Source organism: Narcine bancroftii, chromosome 3 (genome assembly GCF_036971445.1).
Source record: "Narcine bancroftii isolate sNarBan1 chromosome 3, sNarBan1.hap1, whole genome shotgun sequence".
Taxonomy (NCBI): Eukaryota; Metazoa; Chordata; class Chondrichthyes; order Torpediniformes; family Narcinidae; genus Narcine; species Narcine bancroftii.
In genome coordinates, this window is record NC_091471.1 from 279,140,601 (window position 1) to 279,158,177 (window position 17,577).

The window sequence follows — 17,577 nt, forward strand, 5'->3', positions numbered from 1 at the left end:
TTTAACTTTAAGCAGCAGAGCTGTTCAATTCTGTGCACAGTATAAGAATTGCCTGATACCAGTGAACTTGGAGGAGTGAGATTGGAGTGTGAAACAGAACTTTCTTGAACATATTACATACACGCTTGCTTAGAATTAGAAGGGGGTTAAGTTAATAGTAATAAGTTTTGATCCTGTTTTTATGTTTAAAGAAAATTAAAAGTAACCTTTGCTCAGGCCCAAAAAGTTGGTGATGTATCTTTACCTTTGCAACATCAAGGCACTGTTTAACCTGCTGAGTTTCTCCAGCACCTGTGTTTTGTTTAAGTCACCATTTGTCTTGGTGAATTTCTATTGCTGCTGGGGATGGGGCTTCTCTCGGCCGGTCAGGGACGTGGACCACCTCGCCTCCCACTGTCCGTTTCCCCTCGGAACTGGCCGACGTTTCGGTCCAAATTCCAGGGGTAGAATCTGCTCACGACAAAGGTGGGAACGTTTGCTGCCGTGTGGAGATTCCACACCACTGGGCTGTCCGGCCACCTCGCCGATCGGGGTCGGAGGGAGGCGCATGCGCAGGGGAGCCGAGCCCGGGAGGGGGAAGGGGAAGGGGTTGGGGCCGGGCACGGCAACGTCAGGGCGTGAGGCCAGAGGGACGGGCGTTCGTTTAATGCTAACAGCGGGTGCGCAAGGGGGCACCGCTGGAGGGAACTCGCACAGGGCTCCCTGAATCATTTATTCTAGTGGCGATCGGACGACAGCGGCTGTTCACATGGTTTGGACATGGAGATTAGTGAAGGTAGGAAGAGAGAGGGGGAAGGAGGGAAGGGAGGAGGGGAGGGGAGGAGAGGAGAGGGAAGAGAGAGGGAAGGGGTAAGGGAGGGGAGGGAAGGGGTAAGGGAGGGGAGGGAAGGGAGAGGAAAGGAGTAAGGGAGGGGAGGGAAGAGAGAGGAAAGGGGTAAGGGAAGAGAGAGGAAAAGGGTAAGGGAGGGGAGGGAAGAGAGAGGAAAAGGGTAAGGGAGGGGAGGGAAGAGAGAGAAGGGGTGAGAGAGGGGGGAAGGGGTGAGAGAGGGGGGAAGGGGTGAGGGAGGGGGGAAGGGGTGAGGGAGGGGGGAAGGGGTGAGGGAGGGGGGAAGGGGTGAGGGAGGGGGGAAGGGGTGAGGGAGGGGGGAAGGGGTGAGGGAGGGGGGAAGGGGTGAGGGAGGGGGAAGGGGTGAGGGAGGGGGGAAGGGGTGAGGGAGGGGGGAAGGGGTGAGGGAGGGGGGAAGGGGTGAGGGAGGGGGGAAGGGGTGAGGGAGGGGGGAAGGGGTGAGGGAGGGGGGAAGGGGTGAGGGAGGGGGAAGGGGTGAGGGAGGGGGGGAAGGGGTGAGGGAGGGGGGAGAGGGTGAGGGAGGGGAGAGGGGGTGAGGGAGGGGGGAGGGGGTGAGGGAGGGGGGAGGGGGTGAGGGAGGGTGAGGGAGGGGGGAGGGGGTGAGGGAGGGGGGAGGGGGTGAGGGAGGGGGGAGGGGGTGAGGGAGGGGGGAGGGGGTGAGGGAGGGGGGAGGGGGTGAGGGAGGGGGGAGGGGGTGAGGGAGGGGAGAGGGGGTGAGGGAGGGGAGAGGGGGTGAGGGAGGGGAGAGGGGGTGAGGGAGGGGTGAGGGAGGGGAGAGGGGGTGAGGGAGGGGAGAAGGGGTGAGGGAGGGGAGAAGTTGGGAGAGGACGAGGTCCCCGCACCAGACTTTTGTGCTGTCAAGCGAGGAAGTGTGCTCCCGAGCCCTTCTGCCGGCCCCGGACCCGAGCTCACCCAAGCCCCCGCAGATTGCTCGTCCTCTCCCTGAGCACCTCTTACGCTTACCCCCACCTGGGGTTCTCTATCCTTGCGAAATCCTTCTTTCCCTCTTCATTGACTTTCCTTCCTGAGCCATTCTCCAGGGCGAGGAATTGCACACCCCTTCAAGGAACTTCTTGCGCTGACAATTTGGCTGCGTTTTGAATAACAGCTGGACGCTGAAGCTTGAGTTCAACCAGTTTTCGAGCCGAAGGGAAATATATATTAAAGGAAACTGCTTGAGGTCGTTTTATATAATTGTGCAGTCGGAACTGCGATCTCCTGGCTTGACAATGATATATCGATGATCTGTCTATGAACTGATGTTTCGACACATGCAGGAACATTTCAGTTGTGTGGAATGCAGTTATTTATCATTTTTAAAAGTTCTCAGCTTTGCTTAGAATTTTGGGTAGCAAGTTGTTTTTTTCAACATGCAGGGATACTTATTTGAATGTTTAATAATTTGTTAGGTCATTATTCTTTTAATCTGGAATATGGAGAAAAGATATTTTGCTGCCCTCATTTTGGAGTGCTCTAATTTCCTGTCGGTTGGTCACACGTTGCATTGAAAGAGAACTCGGTGTTTTGTCTTCTCCTTTTGTTGCAAAACTGCCACATAACCAATAGCTGTCGAGGATGATGACAATCTTGGAACCAGCTTTGAGAAAAGGATCTGATTTGGTGATGTTGGTTTTGCACTTAAATATTGTTAGATCTTCACAGAAACTGTTTTTTTTTTCAAATTCAGGTGAATAAATGGAAGGTGCCTTGGTTTAATATTTCATTCCAAAATATTGCCTTTTGTCAATGTCGCGTTCCTTCAGTACTAGACTGGAATGTCAGTTTGTACTGGGTACTGAAATGTGTCCATGTTTCTGTCAGTAGTCATAAGGGCTTTTCCTTTTCTCAGTAAACAAGAAAGTCTGCAGGTTTGTCTAATGGCACAACATAGTAGAATTCCCTTCCAGCCCTCGAAACCCAATGAACCTATCAACCTTGTACGGTTTGGCAGGTGGAGGAAAGCTGAGCATTTGGGCTTCTGCTTTTCTTAAAAAAAAGTATTTTTCGTTTTGCTCAAAATTCCAAAATATACTGTCTTTGTAATTCTCACAGGGAACAGGAGGATATCTGTGGCTGGACACAATAGAAGGTGAAGAGTAATGCTGATGGGATTGAAGACTTCAGGAGGGAAGGGATGAAGTACAAAAGCAGGAATGTGAAGTTGCAAAACAGTACTAGAGAGTCGTATCTAATTTTAGACAGCACGCTTGCTTTAAGTCTGAATTGTTGTACTATTGAATATTGTGATGTTGTAAGTGCTAATGCAATTTAAAACTGGTTGTGACTCATTGGTGGCCAGAGTGAGGAGATCATAATAGTGCTTTGTGGGTTGACAGACATTACCACAGCTTTTTGAGTTGGGCAGTCTGTTGCTCAACAAGCAGGTCTTTTGGCAAATTGTACATGTAAACTCTGTGGTGAAGATGAATACCTTGCTGGGCCATTTTCAGTTTCTCTCTCTCACTTCAAGTCTATAGATTCTGCTTTGGGTTGCTTATCACTCAGCAGTCCAAAGTGTTTGATTTTTAAGGGGTGGTTTAATTCTATGTAGGGGGACTTGATTCTAAGTGGGGAGGGCCTTGATTCTGAGATGGGGTCGGTTAATTCTAAGAGATTTTCAAGCAAACAAAATGGAATTTGGGTTATTCACGCTGACATTTGCCAATGACTCGCTTGCTTAGAATCCGTCTTTGGAAGTTCTGATAAATTTGCATATCTTAACTCAGAGAGAAGTCTGTGTCTCGGGAGCAGGAACATACTGGGTGTCTTGTCCAGTTCCAGTTGGAGACTTTTAAGTCTACAATACTGAAGGAACACAGAAAGTAAACACACTCTGCTGGAAGAGCAGCATCAGTGGGAGAAAAGGAATGCTCGATGTTTCGAGCTGAAGGCCCGAGACTGGAGAAATATATGTTCTCCTGTTTGAGGATGTCATTGTGGAAGCTGGCATGGAATGTGCTACTAGTCCTCATTGAGGGTGTTGGCAAAATTGGTGCTAATTTCATGTAATGAACTGTACATATCAAATGTTTCCATTGATATATGGAGCCTTAATGCAAATGTATATTTTAAATTTAGAAATACAGCACATTAACAGGCCCATGAGCCTGTGCTGTCCAAATACACCAATTAACCTATAAACCTGTACAATTTTGGACGGTGAGAGGAAATTGAAGCACCTGGAAGAAACCCATGCAGACACGGAGAAAATGTACAAACTCCTTATAGATGGTGCTGGTTTAGACTCTGGACACTGGTGCCATAGAAGCGTTGCGCTAGCAGTTATGTTAATCATGCTTCCCACAAATGTATGCTCTGGCATTAACAGAACTGGAATGTAACTCACTTGCAAGCCATCTGTGATCTGATCAGAGTGCCAGTTGTGAAAACTACAAGATGTTTCAATTAATGGTGACTAAAGTTATAATCTCATCTCACATCAAAGCATACTCAGAGGCTCGACCATTTCTTGAATTCTTTAAGACTATTAAACAGAAATGGGTTCAGATTGGAGGAGTTACCTAGTGTGACAGAGTATTATAGAGATGTTGGGAGATAAATTGGGAAAGGTTTGTTCGAGCAGGTTACGCACAAACATTTTAAAACGCAGAATTTTTGCAAGTGTGCTCAGAGACTCATGATGGATTGTCATTTTCAAAAGGCAACAAATGTAACAACATGCAGTGGCAGCTTTGTCTGGAAAACAGAACTTACTGTCTCAGGTAGAGAGCAGAAAAAAACAGGCTTTGGTCTCAGAGTTGAAGGGAGTGAGTGAGTAGGCTTCTTCAGGTGCATTCTCCGCAAATAATGTGCCTGAAGAAGCAGCCCTTTGAATTGCCGTTCAGGTGGCAGCGCTGAAAGCGCAACGCTGGCCACCTGAAGGACATAGCTGCACCGGATTCGCCTCTGAGCACACTCAGAATCCGGTGCAGCTATGTCCTTCAGGTGGCCAGCGTTGCGCTTTCAGCGCTGCCACCTGAACGGCAATTCAAAGGGCTCCTGCCCAGTGTCAGCTGTGATCCCGGCCACTGATGTGATGTCATTTTGAGCGCGACAAGAAGGAACACAGGACAATGGCCGACCCTGTGCAGGAAGGAGACGTAATGATGATGATTTCAGCCTTTCTGAGTGTTCAGAATGAGATACAGCAGATCCTTGGTAAGGGTATTTGTGCTGTTGAAGCTCTTCAATCGTCCTTGAGATCTGAAAATCGCATAGGTGCAATCAGAAGAAGGTTCCTGCAAAGGTTGAGGGCAAGAAGGCAGCAGTTAGCGGTTGAAAGGTGTGTGGAACGAAAATGCCACAGACAAAGGCGAATGCTGCTGGTCAGTTAATGAGCTATGGTGACACATCGGTCTCTCTGGAGGTTGAACAGATCCCAGGGTGCTGAGTTCTGGAGTAATGTTCTCACCAAATTTGATGATGCTGAGTGGAGGAGACACTTTCATATGTCGTGTGGCACCTTTCACTTCATGCTGGAACTCTTAGTATCTCTCCTGAAGGCACATAGACTGGACTTGCAGCGACCATTGGAGCCCGGTCTTCGATTAGCTGTGAGCCTGTGGTGGTATACCACCCCTTGTGAGTATTGATCCATCAGTACCATCTTTGGAATAGGTGTCAGCACCGTGTGCAAGGTGGTGCAGGAGGTGACTGCCGCCTTGAGGAAGTTCCTCGGTAAACGTTTCATCTCCCTGCTAAGTGGATCACGTCTCCAGGAGACCACTGACGGCTTTGTGTAAAGGGGATACCCAATGTGTGCTGGTGCCATTAATGGGTCACACATTCCCATTATTGCCCCCAGTGTGGATGCTACAGCCTACTACAATTGCAAAGGGTGGCATTCGGTGGTTCTGCAAGCAGTGGTCGACCACAGATTTTGGTGAGTTAAGCTTTTATTGATCTTTATCACATCAAATCTCAAATGATTATAACTTCACTGTAATTTCTATTCATGTTACAGGTTCTCAGATGTGTTTGTGGGTTGGCTGGGCTGCACGCATGATGCCCGAGTGCTTGCCAACTCTCCTCTGTATAGAAAGGCAGAAGACCAAGGCAGGTACCTCTTCCCACGTGACGTGAGTTTTCACCCTTCAGAGCTCCGTGTTTCAATATATTACGCATGCTTGTTGTGTGAATGTTCAGGTGCATGAATTAACTACATTTCTGCATTGTTGTGCCTCCAGGTGTCCAAGGATGTTGATGGAGTGGAGGTCCAGCGCATCTTGTGGGTGATGTGGCATACCCCCTATGAAGCTTCATGATAGTCTCTCTGTCCTCCCTGTCAAGTGCCAACATCATCACCTGCAGCTCCTTCACAAGAACCTGACCCTTGGTCAGTCGTTGGCACTTGCGTCTGGGATCAGAGGTTGTAGGTGGAAACAGAAAAAGTGCATCAGCATTGGACTTAGGTGCTTCTCCATAAACACAACCTCAATGCTACTTACTATACCTGTGTTCTCTGTTGGGAGAACCGCCTCACCACTTCCAGGGACAGTGACCTCTACGCTGCTTCTCTTGGGGGCATCCAAATCCATGGCTGCCGGGTCCTCAGCAGTGGCATCCTTCTCCTGGATCGGCATGTCTCCTCCATCATTGCCTCTGGGTGAACACTGAGATCCCTCAGGGATGAGCTCTGGGGAATCAGGGCTCTCCAGAACACTGGCTACATTCAAGGGAGTAGCGGAGCAGCTAGCAGCAGAGAGTGTGGCACTAGTCGAAGTACTGCCGGTCCTTGCGCCCATTGCCACTCCTGTTGTGGTCCAGGACTGCGTGGAATTTCTACCTCATGCTCTTCAGCTTCGTGACCACCTGGTTTTTACTGCGCTTGTGCCCTTGTGCTGCGAGTACTCCAGACAGCCGCTCAAAAGTGGGACCATCCCTCACTGTCCTAGTGAGCTCCCTTTCCTGGGATTCCTGAGTCAGATGGTCTAGAAGTAGTCTTACCTCTTCTTCAGAGCAGTTACTAACCTTTTTTGGAGCCATTGTTCAAATACACTGTTTTCCTGCACTGCTGAAGCCAATCGACTGTAACTGCACTAGCCTGCCTACACAATGTGCTTCAAGATTCGCGCCAGGCTGATGATGTACTGGTGTATTTAACAAATCAAGCTCAGTCACTTTTACATTTGAAGGAATATTTAATACAATATGGATCTTTGTCTGGATAAAAAGTTAATTGGGAAAAAAGTGAAATTTTACCGATAGGTGAAGGAGATTATTCAGTTTATAAGAGTATTATTAATTTGAAGTGGACTGATTGAATTAAATATTTGGGTATAAATGTGGATGTTGATTATCAATCTTTATATAAATTAAATTATGTACAGTTAATGAAAAAGATTAAAGCTGATTTGATTAAGTGGAAGGATCTTCTTTTAAATTTAATTGGAAAAGTAAATACAATTAAAATGAATATTTTTCCATGTATACAATATTTGTTTCAATCAATTCCGTGCTTACTTAATAAGAATCTTTTTCGAGATTTAAATAAAATGGTTAGGGAATTTTTATGGAAGAGTATATTTCCGAGAGTAGTTTTGAATAAGCTAACCTGGAAATATGCATTAGGGGTATTACGCTTACCACATTTTCAAAATTATTATGAGGCAGCTCAATTTAAATTTATTAGTTTATTAATGGACTTGGAACGGCCCCCTAGTTGGGCTAAAATTGAGATGGCAAATATTTCTGAATTTGAAACACATCAATTTTTGTTTTGGTGGAATTTAAATTTATAACAACAATATAATGTGTCTATACTAAAACATTTAATTAAATTATGGATGAGGAAAAATAGAATGATGGGTTCTAGGGGTAAATTACTGACTTTAACACGGTTATACAAGATTTGCGCCAGACGTTTCAGGCTGATGACGTCACTACCACATCAGCAGCCCGCCCCTTTGACAGCCGTTTTCTGCCAGCTGCATTCATATGGCTAAGGGAGCCACTGTGCTGCGCTGATTATCCCTCTCGGAGGATGGCTACCAAGCTCACCTCGCAGACGCCTCCTGTGCATTCACTTGGCCTCCCCACAGCCGCATATTGCCAAAATATTCGGCTTTACAAACGGGGCAATTGGCCACCTGAAAGTGCCTAGTGAGAGAGAGGAGAGAGACACAGACATTGGTTCCAGAGGGACAAGCTGGTAAGCTTTGGAAGACGGCCTGATCTGGTGTTTCCTTTAGAATAGGAGAAGCAGAAAGGAACTCTGTGCTGACCTGAAAGAAAGAGGTTATCATCTGGAGAACCCTGAAGGGAACAAGTTTTGTCAGCAAGACACTGGAGTGGCTGATCAAAAAGGAATCAATTGAGGATGTCGTGGAACAAGATAAACTCTCTGAAAACCAACAAGAATCTTTCTGAGTGGTAACCATTTACCTGTTAAGCACCAAAGCCTGGTGAACTTTATTAATGTTAACTTCTGTGCACAGTATTGCCTGCAACCAGTGAGATTGTGAACCAAAAGAACTTTGCTGAACTTGCACACACATTACACACACGTGCGGTTAGCATTAGAAGGGGGTTAAGTGAGTCAATAGAGATAAGTCAAAGTTTGATTCTATTTTCATGTTCAAAGATAATTAAAAGCAACTTTTGTTTAAGTAACCCTTTGTCATGGTGCATATTTATTGATGCTGGGTTTTGGGGTCCTCTGGACTTGTAACATCAAGAGAGCATCTTGTAATCCTTTGAATCATACTTTCAGTTGATTGGGTTGTTTAAAAACTAAATCAATTTAAAGAAAGATCTGATATCAAAAATAAGACTTTTTGCTTTCAAAATGCAAAATAATTCAGATGTTGAAAAATTCAAATGAAAACAAAAAAAAATTGCAGACACCATCTGTGGAGAGAGAAACCATTTCAAGAAAAGCAGGAAAAGTTAAAAATGTAACCTTTTAAATTGCAGAGGAGAGGTGGAGATAACTTGGGGAATCACTGTGATTGGGAAGTGACCAAGAGAGCGAGTAACGCACCCAGTGGTGGTGCTGACTGAGCAAAGTAGATAAGGTACATTCATCGTGGATGAGGACTGACAAGGTGTAAGTGTGGGCTAAAGGTCAAATGTGGAGGTTGACGATGGCTGCAGTCCTGCAAATGTGCTGAAAAATATGAATTGAGGTGATGAGCAAGAAAGGTGTAAGAAGATGGACTGAATATCACTCTTGACTTCTCAGTACACTTGAAGACTTTACACCACTGATAGAATATGACCATGAACAGATCCAGTGCATGTTGCAAAGCCCCTAATTGAGAATGAATAAATTTGAGTCCCCTAACTAATATCTAGCTGAGGTTTCTCAAGACATGAAAGATACAGGAATGGTCTGTTTAAAATCACACTGATAACTCTTGTGGTATATCCTTATTTAGTATCACTGGAAAGCTTGCACACAAAAGGTTTTCCTGCCAAGACCAGAAATCTTGTGACATAGTGTGCCTTGAGTCTCAATTTACTTACACACTGGAGTTTGACACAAGAAAAATGTCATGATCAAGGAAGTCTCTATGTAGTGATTTTTTTTAGTTTGTTCTCAGTTTTTGACCTCATCTGGAATGATTGTGTTCAAAACTTGAAGATGAATAGCTATCCCCCTGAATATCAAGTCCTTCTGTATTATTCTGCAGTTCAGTGGATCATGTCAACCAGGGTTGTGTCCAAGCTTAGATTTTCTCTACTGATCTCGTTAAATATTCATTCAGTGACTCTTCAGGGCACAGCTGCTTTATCAGAGACATGTGAGACAAATCTCAGTTGTTAGCTGCAACCTAGACCTGGCTAACAGAGAACACACCAGATGCAGCAATCTGACCAGAGGGTTTCAACATTCACAGACTGGATTGAAACTGATTCAGGCAAAGAGATGGGGGGAGGGGGTGGGGAGGGGCGCAGTGCGTGCTTTTTTGTTAAAACGGGTTGGTGCGTGGATGTTGGGGTTATGTTGACCTCCTCCTCTATTAATTTGGAACAAATACTGGAGCTTGTATTCCTCCCGATACAACAGACTCTAGTTTGTATGATGTGGTTTGTAAACGAGAAACCTCCCCCACCCCCGATGTACTACAAATCATAGCGACTTTAAACGGGCATAAGAAATTATCACCTGCACTTAACCTGCTTTACCAGAGGTCCCAGCACGTTTGGCCATTGCTACACGAAGATAAGAAATTCATATTCTTTCCTGAGACCGCATTTTGGCAAGCCGGATCTTTTGGTGTGCTCCTGGTATAGACAGAGCCTAAAAAGTGAAGCTTCAGAGATTAGGAGAGCCAGAAGGTGGAACAGTTGCAGGACTGCCTTGAGTCAGTGGAGTGGGGTGCATTCAAGAACTCAGTTGAAGTGCAGAATAATTACACCAGGGCTGATATGGGTCTTCAAAAAACATCTGCGAATGAGTGTGTCCCTACAAAATCGTTCAAGGTTTTCACCAACCAGAACCCCTGGATAAACAATGAAATCTGGAACCTGCTGAGATCCAGATCAGAGGCATTCAAGTCCAGAGATCAAGAATACAACAAGTATGACCAGTGGAAAGCTATCGCCTTCTTCTATGACGATTGATGCATGCTTACACTGATATCAGTTGACTCCCATCTCTTCTAAAGCACATTAGTCAAGTGGGAGTGATCTGATGGAACATCTCAGATGTTTGCAAGCTGGTTAACATTTGCTGTTATCTGTTTGGTGCCCCAAATAGCAGTGAGGGAGGAGATGTAGGTGCAAGTGTAGCACTTGTGGTCACAGGGACTGAGGGAGCGATTGGTAGGAAGACATGAGTGGATAAAGGAGTCACAGAGGGTGCAATTCCTATGGAATTGGGGAGGGGAAGAGGTGTCTGTTGGTGGGATCCATTGTAGATGACAACAATTACAGAACATCGGTTCGATGCAGAGGCTGGTAGGATAGTGAGTAAGGACAAGAGGAACCCTGTCTTTGTTGCGCCAGGGTGGGGAAGGGACCAGAGCAGGCGCATGGGAAATAGAAGAGATGCAGGTGAGGGCTGAGGTCAAGTTCAATGAAAGCAGAGGGGAAGCCACGTTTTCTGTAGGAGGACGTCTCAGATATCCTGGAACGGAAACCTTCACCCTAGGAGCAGATGTGACAGAGATGGAGGAATTGAGGGAAAGGAACAGAATCCTTCCAGGAAACAGGGTGGGAAGAGGTGTAGACAAGGTAACTGCGAGTTTGTGGGTTAATTTTTAATTTTTAAAATGTAAACATGCAACACAACTTATTTATTTATTTGTATGTTTGAATACTTGTCCTGCATATGTATTGTTTGTATGTGTGTTGTGTTTGGTTGTGTGTCTGTGTGTTTTACACCAAGGACCAGAGAACATTGTTTCATTGGGTTGTACTTGTGCAATCAAATGACAATAAACAACTTGACTTAAGTAACAGGCCCTTCTGGCCCATGAGCCCATCAAATAACCTACAACCCCAGTATGCTTTCAAGAGTGGAAGGAAATCCACACAAACACAGGGAGAACTTACTCCTTTCAGACAGCACTGGATTTGAACCCAAGTTGCTGGCATTGTATTAGAATAGAAAATGTCTGTAGATAGTTTGTCTCTGGAAATGGAGACAGAGATTGAGAAAGGGAGAGAGTTACCAGAGATGGACAAAGTGAATTTGCATTCAGGGTTGAAGTTAGCCCAAGCTATTTTTTTTCTCCCACTTCTGCGGCTTGTCCCACTGAACTCTTCCAGCAGATTGTGTTTTGCTGGAGGAACAGCCTTATCACTGCACAATTTCCTCTTGGGATGTTCTTTTTGTCTTTCTCAAAGTACTGCCAAGGCAGTCTAATTATTGACTTATTCCACCAAGACTACCTTTGGGAAGAATCTCTCTGCTCAAAGCTGCAATTAGTACTAAAGGTCTTCGTGGTAATCGTTCACATTTTACCAAATTTGGCCCACAGTCAGTAAAAGTCAGTGGCCTGAAGTGTAACGTAAGAATTAGATTTGAGTGAGGTTCATTGTTCTCAAAACATCTTAACAAGATGTCACTGATGAGAGGAAGTAGCTCAACCTTTTCATGAGTTCTTGTGCAACTATGGTGTGATTAATGATTCAAAATAAAACAAAGGGTGTTTTAGTGTATGTGCATTGTATTGGAATTTATATGAATAGATATCTGGCTTCAGTTTTATCTTGAATGTCCTAGGAATATTGGTTGATTTGTAAACCGCAGACTGTGCATTGTTGGATGCACTTTACCAATTTGTTCTCAACTGCTGTAAAGGCGTGATTATTATGGGTGCTGAATTCACTATCCACTATATTAGCTGCAGAACCATCAGACAATGAAATATTTTATTCAACACTAGATGTGGTGAAAATTGATAATGCCATTTTGAGAGTTATGGCTCCAAGAGCATAATCAGATTTAAAAATGTCTCTGACCAGAATGTACGAATTATGAATTGCTAGGTTCTGAAGCTACAGCAGCACCTAAGAGTGGTGAGGAGGTAGAAGTGGAGAAATTAGGCACAGAAAGTACTGGAAAATGGGGATCTTTTCCCCTTGTATCCAGGCAGATGAGTTTAATGTTGTCTCCTGAAAAAGAAGACGTATGACAATGCACCACTTCCTTGGCTTTGCATGTGGCCAAGATCGGTGATCCCAAAGCCATGATCAGCTAGGTTTCTGGTCAAGAGGAGCCCAAAGAAACCCTTGCATTGACTTACTGAAGGGTTTCAAATTCTGCCACCTATGGTAGAATGGAGCTTGTTTCTACGTTATCGTATTGAGGAAGTGAGTTGGGTACAGGAAGATGGAGATGGAAGGATTGTCAGAAGAGGTTGGGCAAGAAGGCACCCACCCTGAGAAATGTGGATGCTTTAGACTTTCTGGCAGCAATGTAAGAAGCATGAAGAACCTTTAATTAATTTCAAAGTACAACTGAGTCCTCAGATGAGAACTTCCTTGTTGCTGGTAGCTGTGTGAAAAAAATGTATTCAAATAGCATCAAATGAGTATTGTTCTCTCACTGATGTTATAAATGCTTATGGTCTCTCTGGTTTAGTGTCCCATATGCATGCAAGTGGCAACAACATTTTTGCTCTTGACTTTTCCACCAACTTAACTACGATTTTCTCAGCTGAAAAGTGTGATTACCCAAGGCAAGTTGCAAACAATAACTTCCTCTGCTTCAGATTAGAGCTGTTTGCCGTGTATACGAGGAAGGTATCAGCCAAAGCTGAGTAGGAAGGATATCTGAATCAGGTAGGTTAGGTGGCCCAGTGTATAACTCAGGGAGTTCAGGCAAACCCCGCTTTATGCTACTTCAACAAACACAAAATTCACTTACCGCAATTTGGAAAACTGTGGCCATTTCCTGTATTACGTGTGTAATTATTCAGTTATCATGAGATCTTTCTAGAAATTTCTGAAAAACGAATTACAAGTAGGTGGTGTGAACAGCCCTAAATAAAATATGCACAAATAAGAGTCAGACTCAGAGTGTGGCCCTGATTAAATATGGATAAAAAATCTGACTGATATTAAAAGGAAAAGAAAAGTCATTATTTTAGAAGAAAAATTTGAAGTTATTAAGCAACATAAAGACGGTGCGAGCAGTGTGAAAATTGGACACCATCTGGGCTCCAACGGTGCGCACAATTTTAAGTAAGAAGCACGAATATAAAAAACAAGGTAAAGTTGCATCGGTTTCTCTATGCTCAAACGACTCGAAACGGAAATCCATTAATGATTGAAGTGGAACGGCTACTTAATCTTTGAATTGAAGATTGTAACCAAAGTGAATACCACTTTGTACAAAAAACATTCAAACCAAAGCTTTAAACATCTTTTTGATGCTTAAAGAAAATAAATTTCAAGGGGATGCGGAAACTTTTGCTGCAAGTTTGAACAGGATTACACAACATAAAAAATGCAGGGGAAGCTGCTAATCGGTGATTTAAAATGCTGCTGCAGGAATATTTCAAAAAAATGATTATGATGACAGACAAATATTTAAACTTGTTGAAACGGGCCTATTCTGGAAAAGAATGACAACAAAAACTTTATTAGCAAAAGATGAAGCATCACAACCAGGAAACAAAGCATCGAAAGGTTGATTTTCGAAGTACTCGAGATGGCAGAGGTCGACAGCATTGAGTCCACGCTGCTGAAGATCCAGCTGCGCTGGATGGGTCACGTCTCCAGAATGGAGGACCATCGCCTTCCCAAGATCGTGTTATATGGCGAGCTCTCCACTGGCCACCGTGACAGAGGTGCACCAAAGAAAAGGTACAAGGACTGCCTAAAGAAATCTCTTGGTGCCTGCCACATTGACCACCGCCAGTGGGCTGATATCGCCTCAAACCGTGCATCTTGGCGCCTCACAGTTTGGCGGGCAGCAACATCCTTTGAAGAAGACCCAACACCCAACCCCAACCAACCAATTTTCCCCTGCAGCCGCTGCAACCGTGTCTGCCTGTCCCGCATCGGACTTGTCAGCTACAAACGAGCCTGCAGCTGACGTGGACTTTTACCCCCTCCATAAATCTTCGTCCGCGAAGCCAAGCCAAAGAAAAAAAGGAGGTGATGCAGAGGGACTTAAAATTTAACCCTATGCTAGTCTACCCTACAGTTTGGAAATATCTTTTGCCCCATTGTGCAAATTATTTTCTTGACTTCAGTCCCACAGACAAAATAATTGAAGAGATAACTGCTATTAGAAGTAATATCGTATTCAATGTGGATATAGAAAATGTGCGAGAATTGCTTGATTCGCATGGAGAAGAATGAAGTGAAAATGATGATCTTCCACTCGATGAGAAATGTGCATTTGAAGAAGCTGAAGACAGAGGGTGAAACAGCTGAAAATATGGCTAAAGAAATCACTATAAAAGAACCTGAAGAAGGATTTGCACTTGTTGAAGCTGCCAAGGATTTTTATCTAAAAGTCGATCCTAATGTGGAAAGAAGCCTTGAAGTCCACAGCAATGTAGAAAAAGCGATCGCTAGCTACAGGAAATTGTTTAATGAAAAAAAAAAATCAAAATATCTGCAGTCAACTTTGGACAAATATTTTTCTAAGAAATAGTTTAGTAATTAGAAATAAATGAAAAATATCAATTATTTTTATTAATCTTAACAGTTTTAACATTATATGCAGCTAAAAGCTGTTTTCAAAATGCATTTTATAAGTCTCAATGGATGATCTGAAAGGACAGGGATTCATTGTAATTATTCCCATATATTCTGTTAATCACTTAATGCAAATTCGTTTTACGTGAACGTTTTACGTGAACGTTTTACGTGAGTAAAAATTGGGACAAGTTCATCACTTAAAGCGGGGTTTGCCTGTATTACATACTCAAGTGCCCATTTGGGATGATGTGAACTGACAAGATTCTGTAAGGGATGTAAGGATCCTGTGGTACTGCAGTGAAGAACAGGGAAACATCCCATATTATTGTCATTATTAGTTGCTCCACCAAGGCCACAATACACATGATCTAATCGCTTTGCTATTGGTGAGATCTTTAGTGGCAAACTTGCTGCATTCCAACAATGGTGACCAGATTTTAAAAGTCTGTCAAATTTTTGGATTTCTTATGGTTGCGATATTCTTCATTCACTATTTTCTATCAATTCATCCTTTTTTCCTTTATTATAGGTGATGTGCCCCCCTATTACCGTGAAGTATATGAAGCAATTTGCTGTAAGCAGGAGGACAAAGTGCAGGGAAGTGTCTTTCACAAGCTGTTGAATAGGACCAAGCTGTCATCAGTTACACAGAACCAGGTAATGCAGCAAGCTCCTGGCATGCAAGCGATAGGTTCCTTTATTATCATGTACAGAAAAACATAAAATTAGTTTAACTTTGTTTGCAAGTAAAGGTACTCAGAGAAGTGCCACTAACCCAATGCCCCCACTAATAAGAGAAAGAGAAGCAAAATAGAGCCACTTCAGGGACACCGAGTGTCCGTGGTTTCACCTCCTGTACTCCCGCAGCCTGTGCGGCCCCATGGCCTCCTGTCCCTTCCATCAGTGAACCGGAGCTCCTAGTTCCAAACCTGATACGTTTACGAAGCTTTTAACACCCGAGCCCCTTTTGGAGCCCTGCTCACCATCAGAACTCTCATGTTTCCCGGTCCCGATTCACAAATAGAACACAAATTACTTCAGGGCCTTTTTTGAATGGTCAATATGAGACTGTTAAAAGTTGGAGAGATGATGACTGGGCTAGATTTAGCACATTGTATATTGGACACTGGAGAGTGTGTTACAGAGAAGTAAAAATCTTGCTGATCCATCATGCTTGGGACTTTGGTGCTGGACCTCGATTTCTAGATTGTCAGATATTATTTTATTAAATACTCTAATGACGTAATTCATGTTTTATAGATGGCAAGTAATACATTAATGCATTTTTTTTCCAATGAACTAAGATTCAAAGGAGCAAGGGGGGGACAGAAGCAGGTAGGTTTCAAGGGAGTATAGGAAACTGAACCTGCAGAGTGAAAGAGAGGAGTGGGGACTAGAGCCCTGCTGTATCAATAACATTTCCAAGAGTTGTCAGTTTTGGGCTGTAACCCTCCATCAAAGTGAAGGTTTCCAGCATGAACCATTGACCATTCTTTTTCTTCCATTAATATCAGATTTATTGTCAGAGTACATACCCTGAGATCCTTTTTCCTGCGGGTGAGGCAGAATTACCACTTATTGGTCGTGCGGGACGGTTGGCGGAGCGGTTAGCGCAACATCTTTACAGCGCCAGCGATCGGGACCAGGGTTCGAATCCCACATTGTCTGAAAGGAGTTTGTATGTTCTCCCCATCTGTGTGGGTTGTCCCCAGAGTCTTTGGTTTCCTTCTGTTCCGGAGGTGTAGGTTAATTGGGTGACATGGACTTGTGGGCTGAAATGGCCTATTACTGAGCTGTATGTCTAAATTTAAAAATAAATAAAAGGCTATTCAAAGTGTATACATGTAAACAAATAAAGAACTGTAGAGAGATAACAAATGTAAACAAACTGTGTAATACACTTGCTGAGTTTCTCCAGAAGCTTGTGTTTTGCTCCAGATTCCAGCATCTGCAGTCTCTCATGTGCCCACCATAGTAAGAGTTTTATTGGTATTTATAAAATTAATGGTGCAGCTTTGTGAAATGTTGACCTATGGCCTGAGTAAGTATTGTTGAATATCTTGCTTGGTGTTGTATATAATGAAGCAATTCCTATTGTTTAGAACTGGAGAAATGATTTTATTATTGACTGTCTCTTGACAGCTTTTATTTCCTCTTCTTGGAATTCCCACTTTGCTGGGATTTCAGAAGGATTGGGCTATAATGGCTTTGCTCTAAACATTGGGAACAGATACATTTTCTGTTGCATTGAGAAGCAAACTAACTGTTGTGATGCAAATGCCAGAAATACACAGCAAATGAGGCAGGAGTGTTTCAGAAGTGACCCGTGTTACGAGCCCAGAGGACCCTAAAACCCAGCAGCAATAGATATTCACCAAGACAAATGGTTACTTCAACAAAAGTTGCTTTTAATTACTTCTAAACATGAAAACAGAAACAAACTTTAACTTACCACGATTGACTTAACTAACCTAACTTAACCCCTTCTAATTCTAAGTGCACGTGCATGTAATGTGTGTGTAAGTTCAGAAAAGTTCTTTGATTCACAGTCCAATCTCACTTCTCATTCCTCCAAGTTCACTGGTTGCAGGCAATTCTTATACTGGGCACAGAATTTAACATTT

At 43.7% G+C, this 17,577-nt stretch overlaps 2 protein-coding genes across 6 annotated transcripts in view; both read left to right on the plus strand.

Annotated features, from left to right (window-relative positions):
* Positions 1 to 592: 592 nt before the first annotated feature.
* snx8a (sorting nexin 8a) overlaps positions 593 to 17,577 on the plus strand; it is a 55,277-nt gene continuing 38,292 nt past the window's right edge. For 2 of the 3 annotated variants that reach the window (XM_069928290.1, XM_069928292.1), the window contains exons 1-3: positions 593 to 775; positions 2,900 to 2,936; positions 15,483 to 15,610. In XM_069928290.1, the coding sequence (XP_069784391.1) occupies positions 749 to 775; positions 2,900 to 2,936; positions 15,483 to 15,610 (192 nt within the window). In that variant the 5' untranslated portion in view covers positions 593 to 748. The remainder of the gene's footprint in view (positions 776 to 2,899; positions 2,937 to 15,482; positions 15,611 to 17,577) is intronic. The other variant, XM_069928291.1, reaches the window with a different exon arrangement.
* LOC138758841 (uncharacterized) lies at positions 4,779 to 8,458 on the plus strand. 3 transcript variants are annotated; one of them, XM_069928293.1, is made up of 3 exons: positions 4,779 to 5,729; positions 5,811 to 5,925; positions 6,034 to 8,458. In XM_069928293.1, exons 1-3 carry the CDS (start codon positions 5,602 to 5,604, stop codon positions 6,109 to 6,111), a joined length of 321 nt encoding a protein of 106 aa, XP_069784394.1. In that variant the 5' UTR covers positions 4,779 to 5,601; the 3' UTR covers positions 6,112 to 8,458. The 3 variants fall into 3 exon arrangements, with proteins under 3 accessions (XP_069784394.1, XP_069784397.1, XP_069784395.1); XM_069928296.1 differs by having other exon boundaries at positions 5,811 to 5,906; XM_069928294.1 differs by having other exon boundaries at positions 5,811 to 5,902.

Excerpts from the sequence above, each read along its gene's own strand:
- LOC138758841 (XM_069928293.1), top strand. The coding sequence starts at position 5,602 with ATGTGTGCTGGTGCCATTAATGGGTCACACATTCCCATTATTGCCCCC. Across the intron at positions 5,730-5,810 it reads GTGGTCGACCACAGATTTTG|GTTCTCAGATGTGTTTGTGG; the intron begins GTGAGTTAAGCT and ends TTCATGTTACAG. Across the intron at positions 5,926-6,033 it reads GGTACCTCTTCCCACGTGAC|GTGTCCAAGGATGTTGATGG; the intron begins GTGAGTTTTCAC and ends TTGTGCCTCCAG.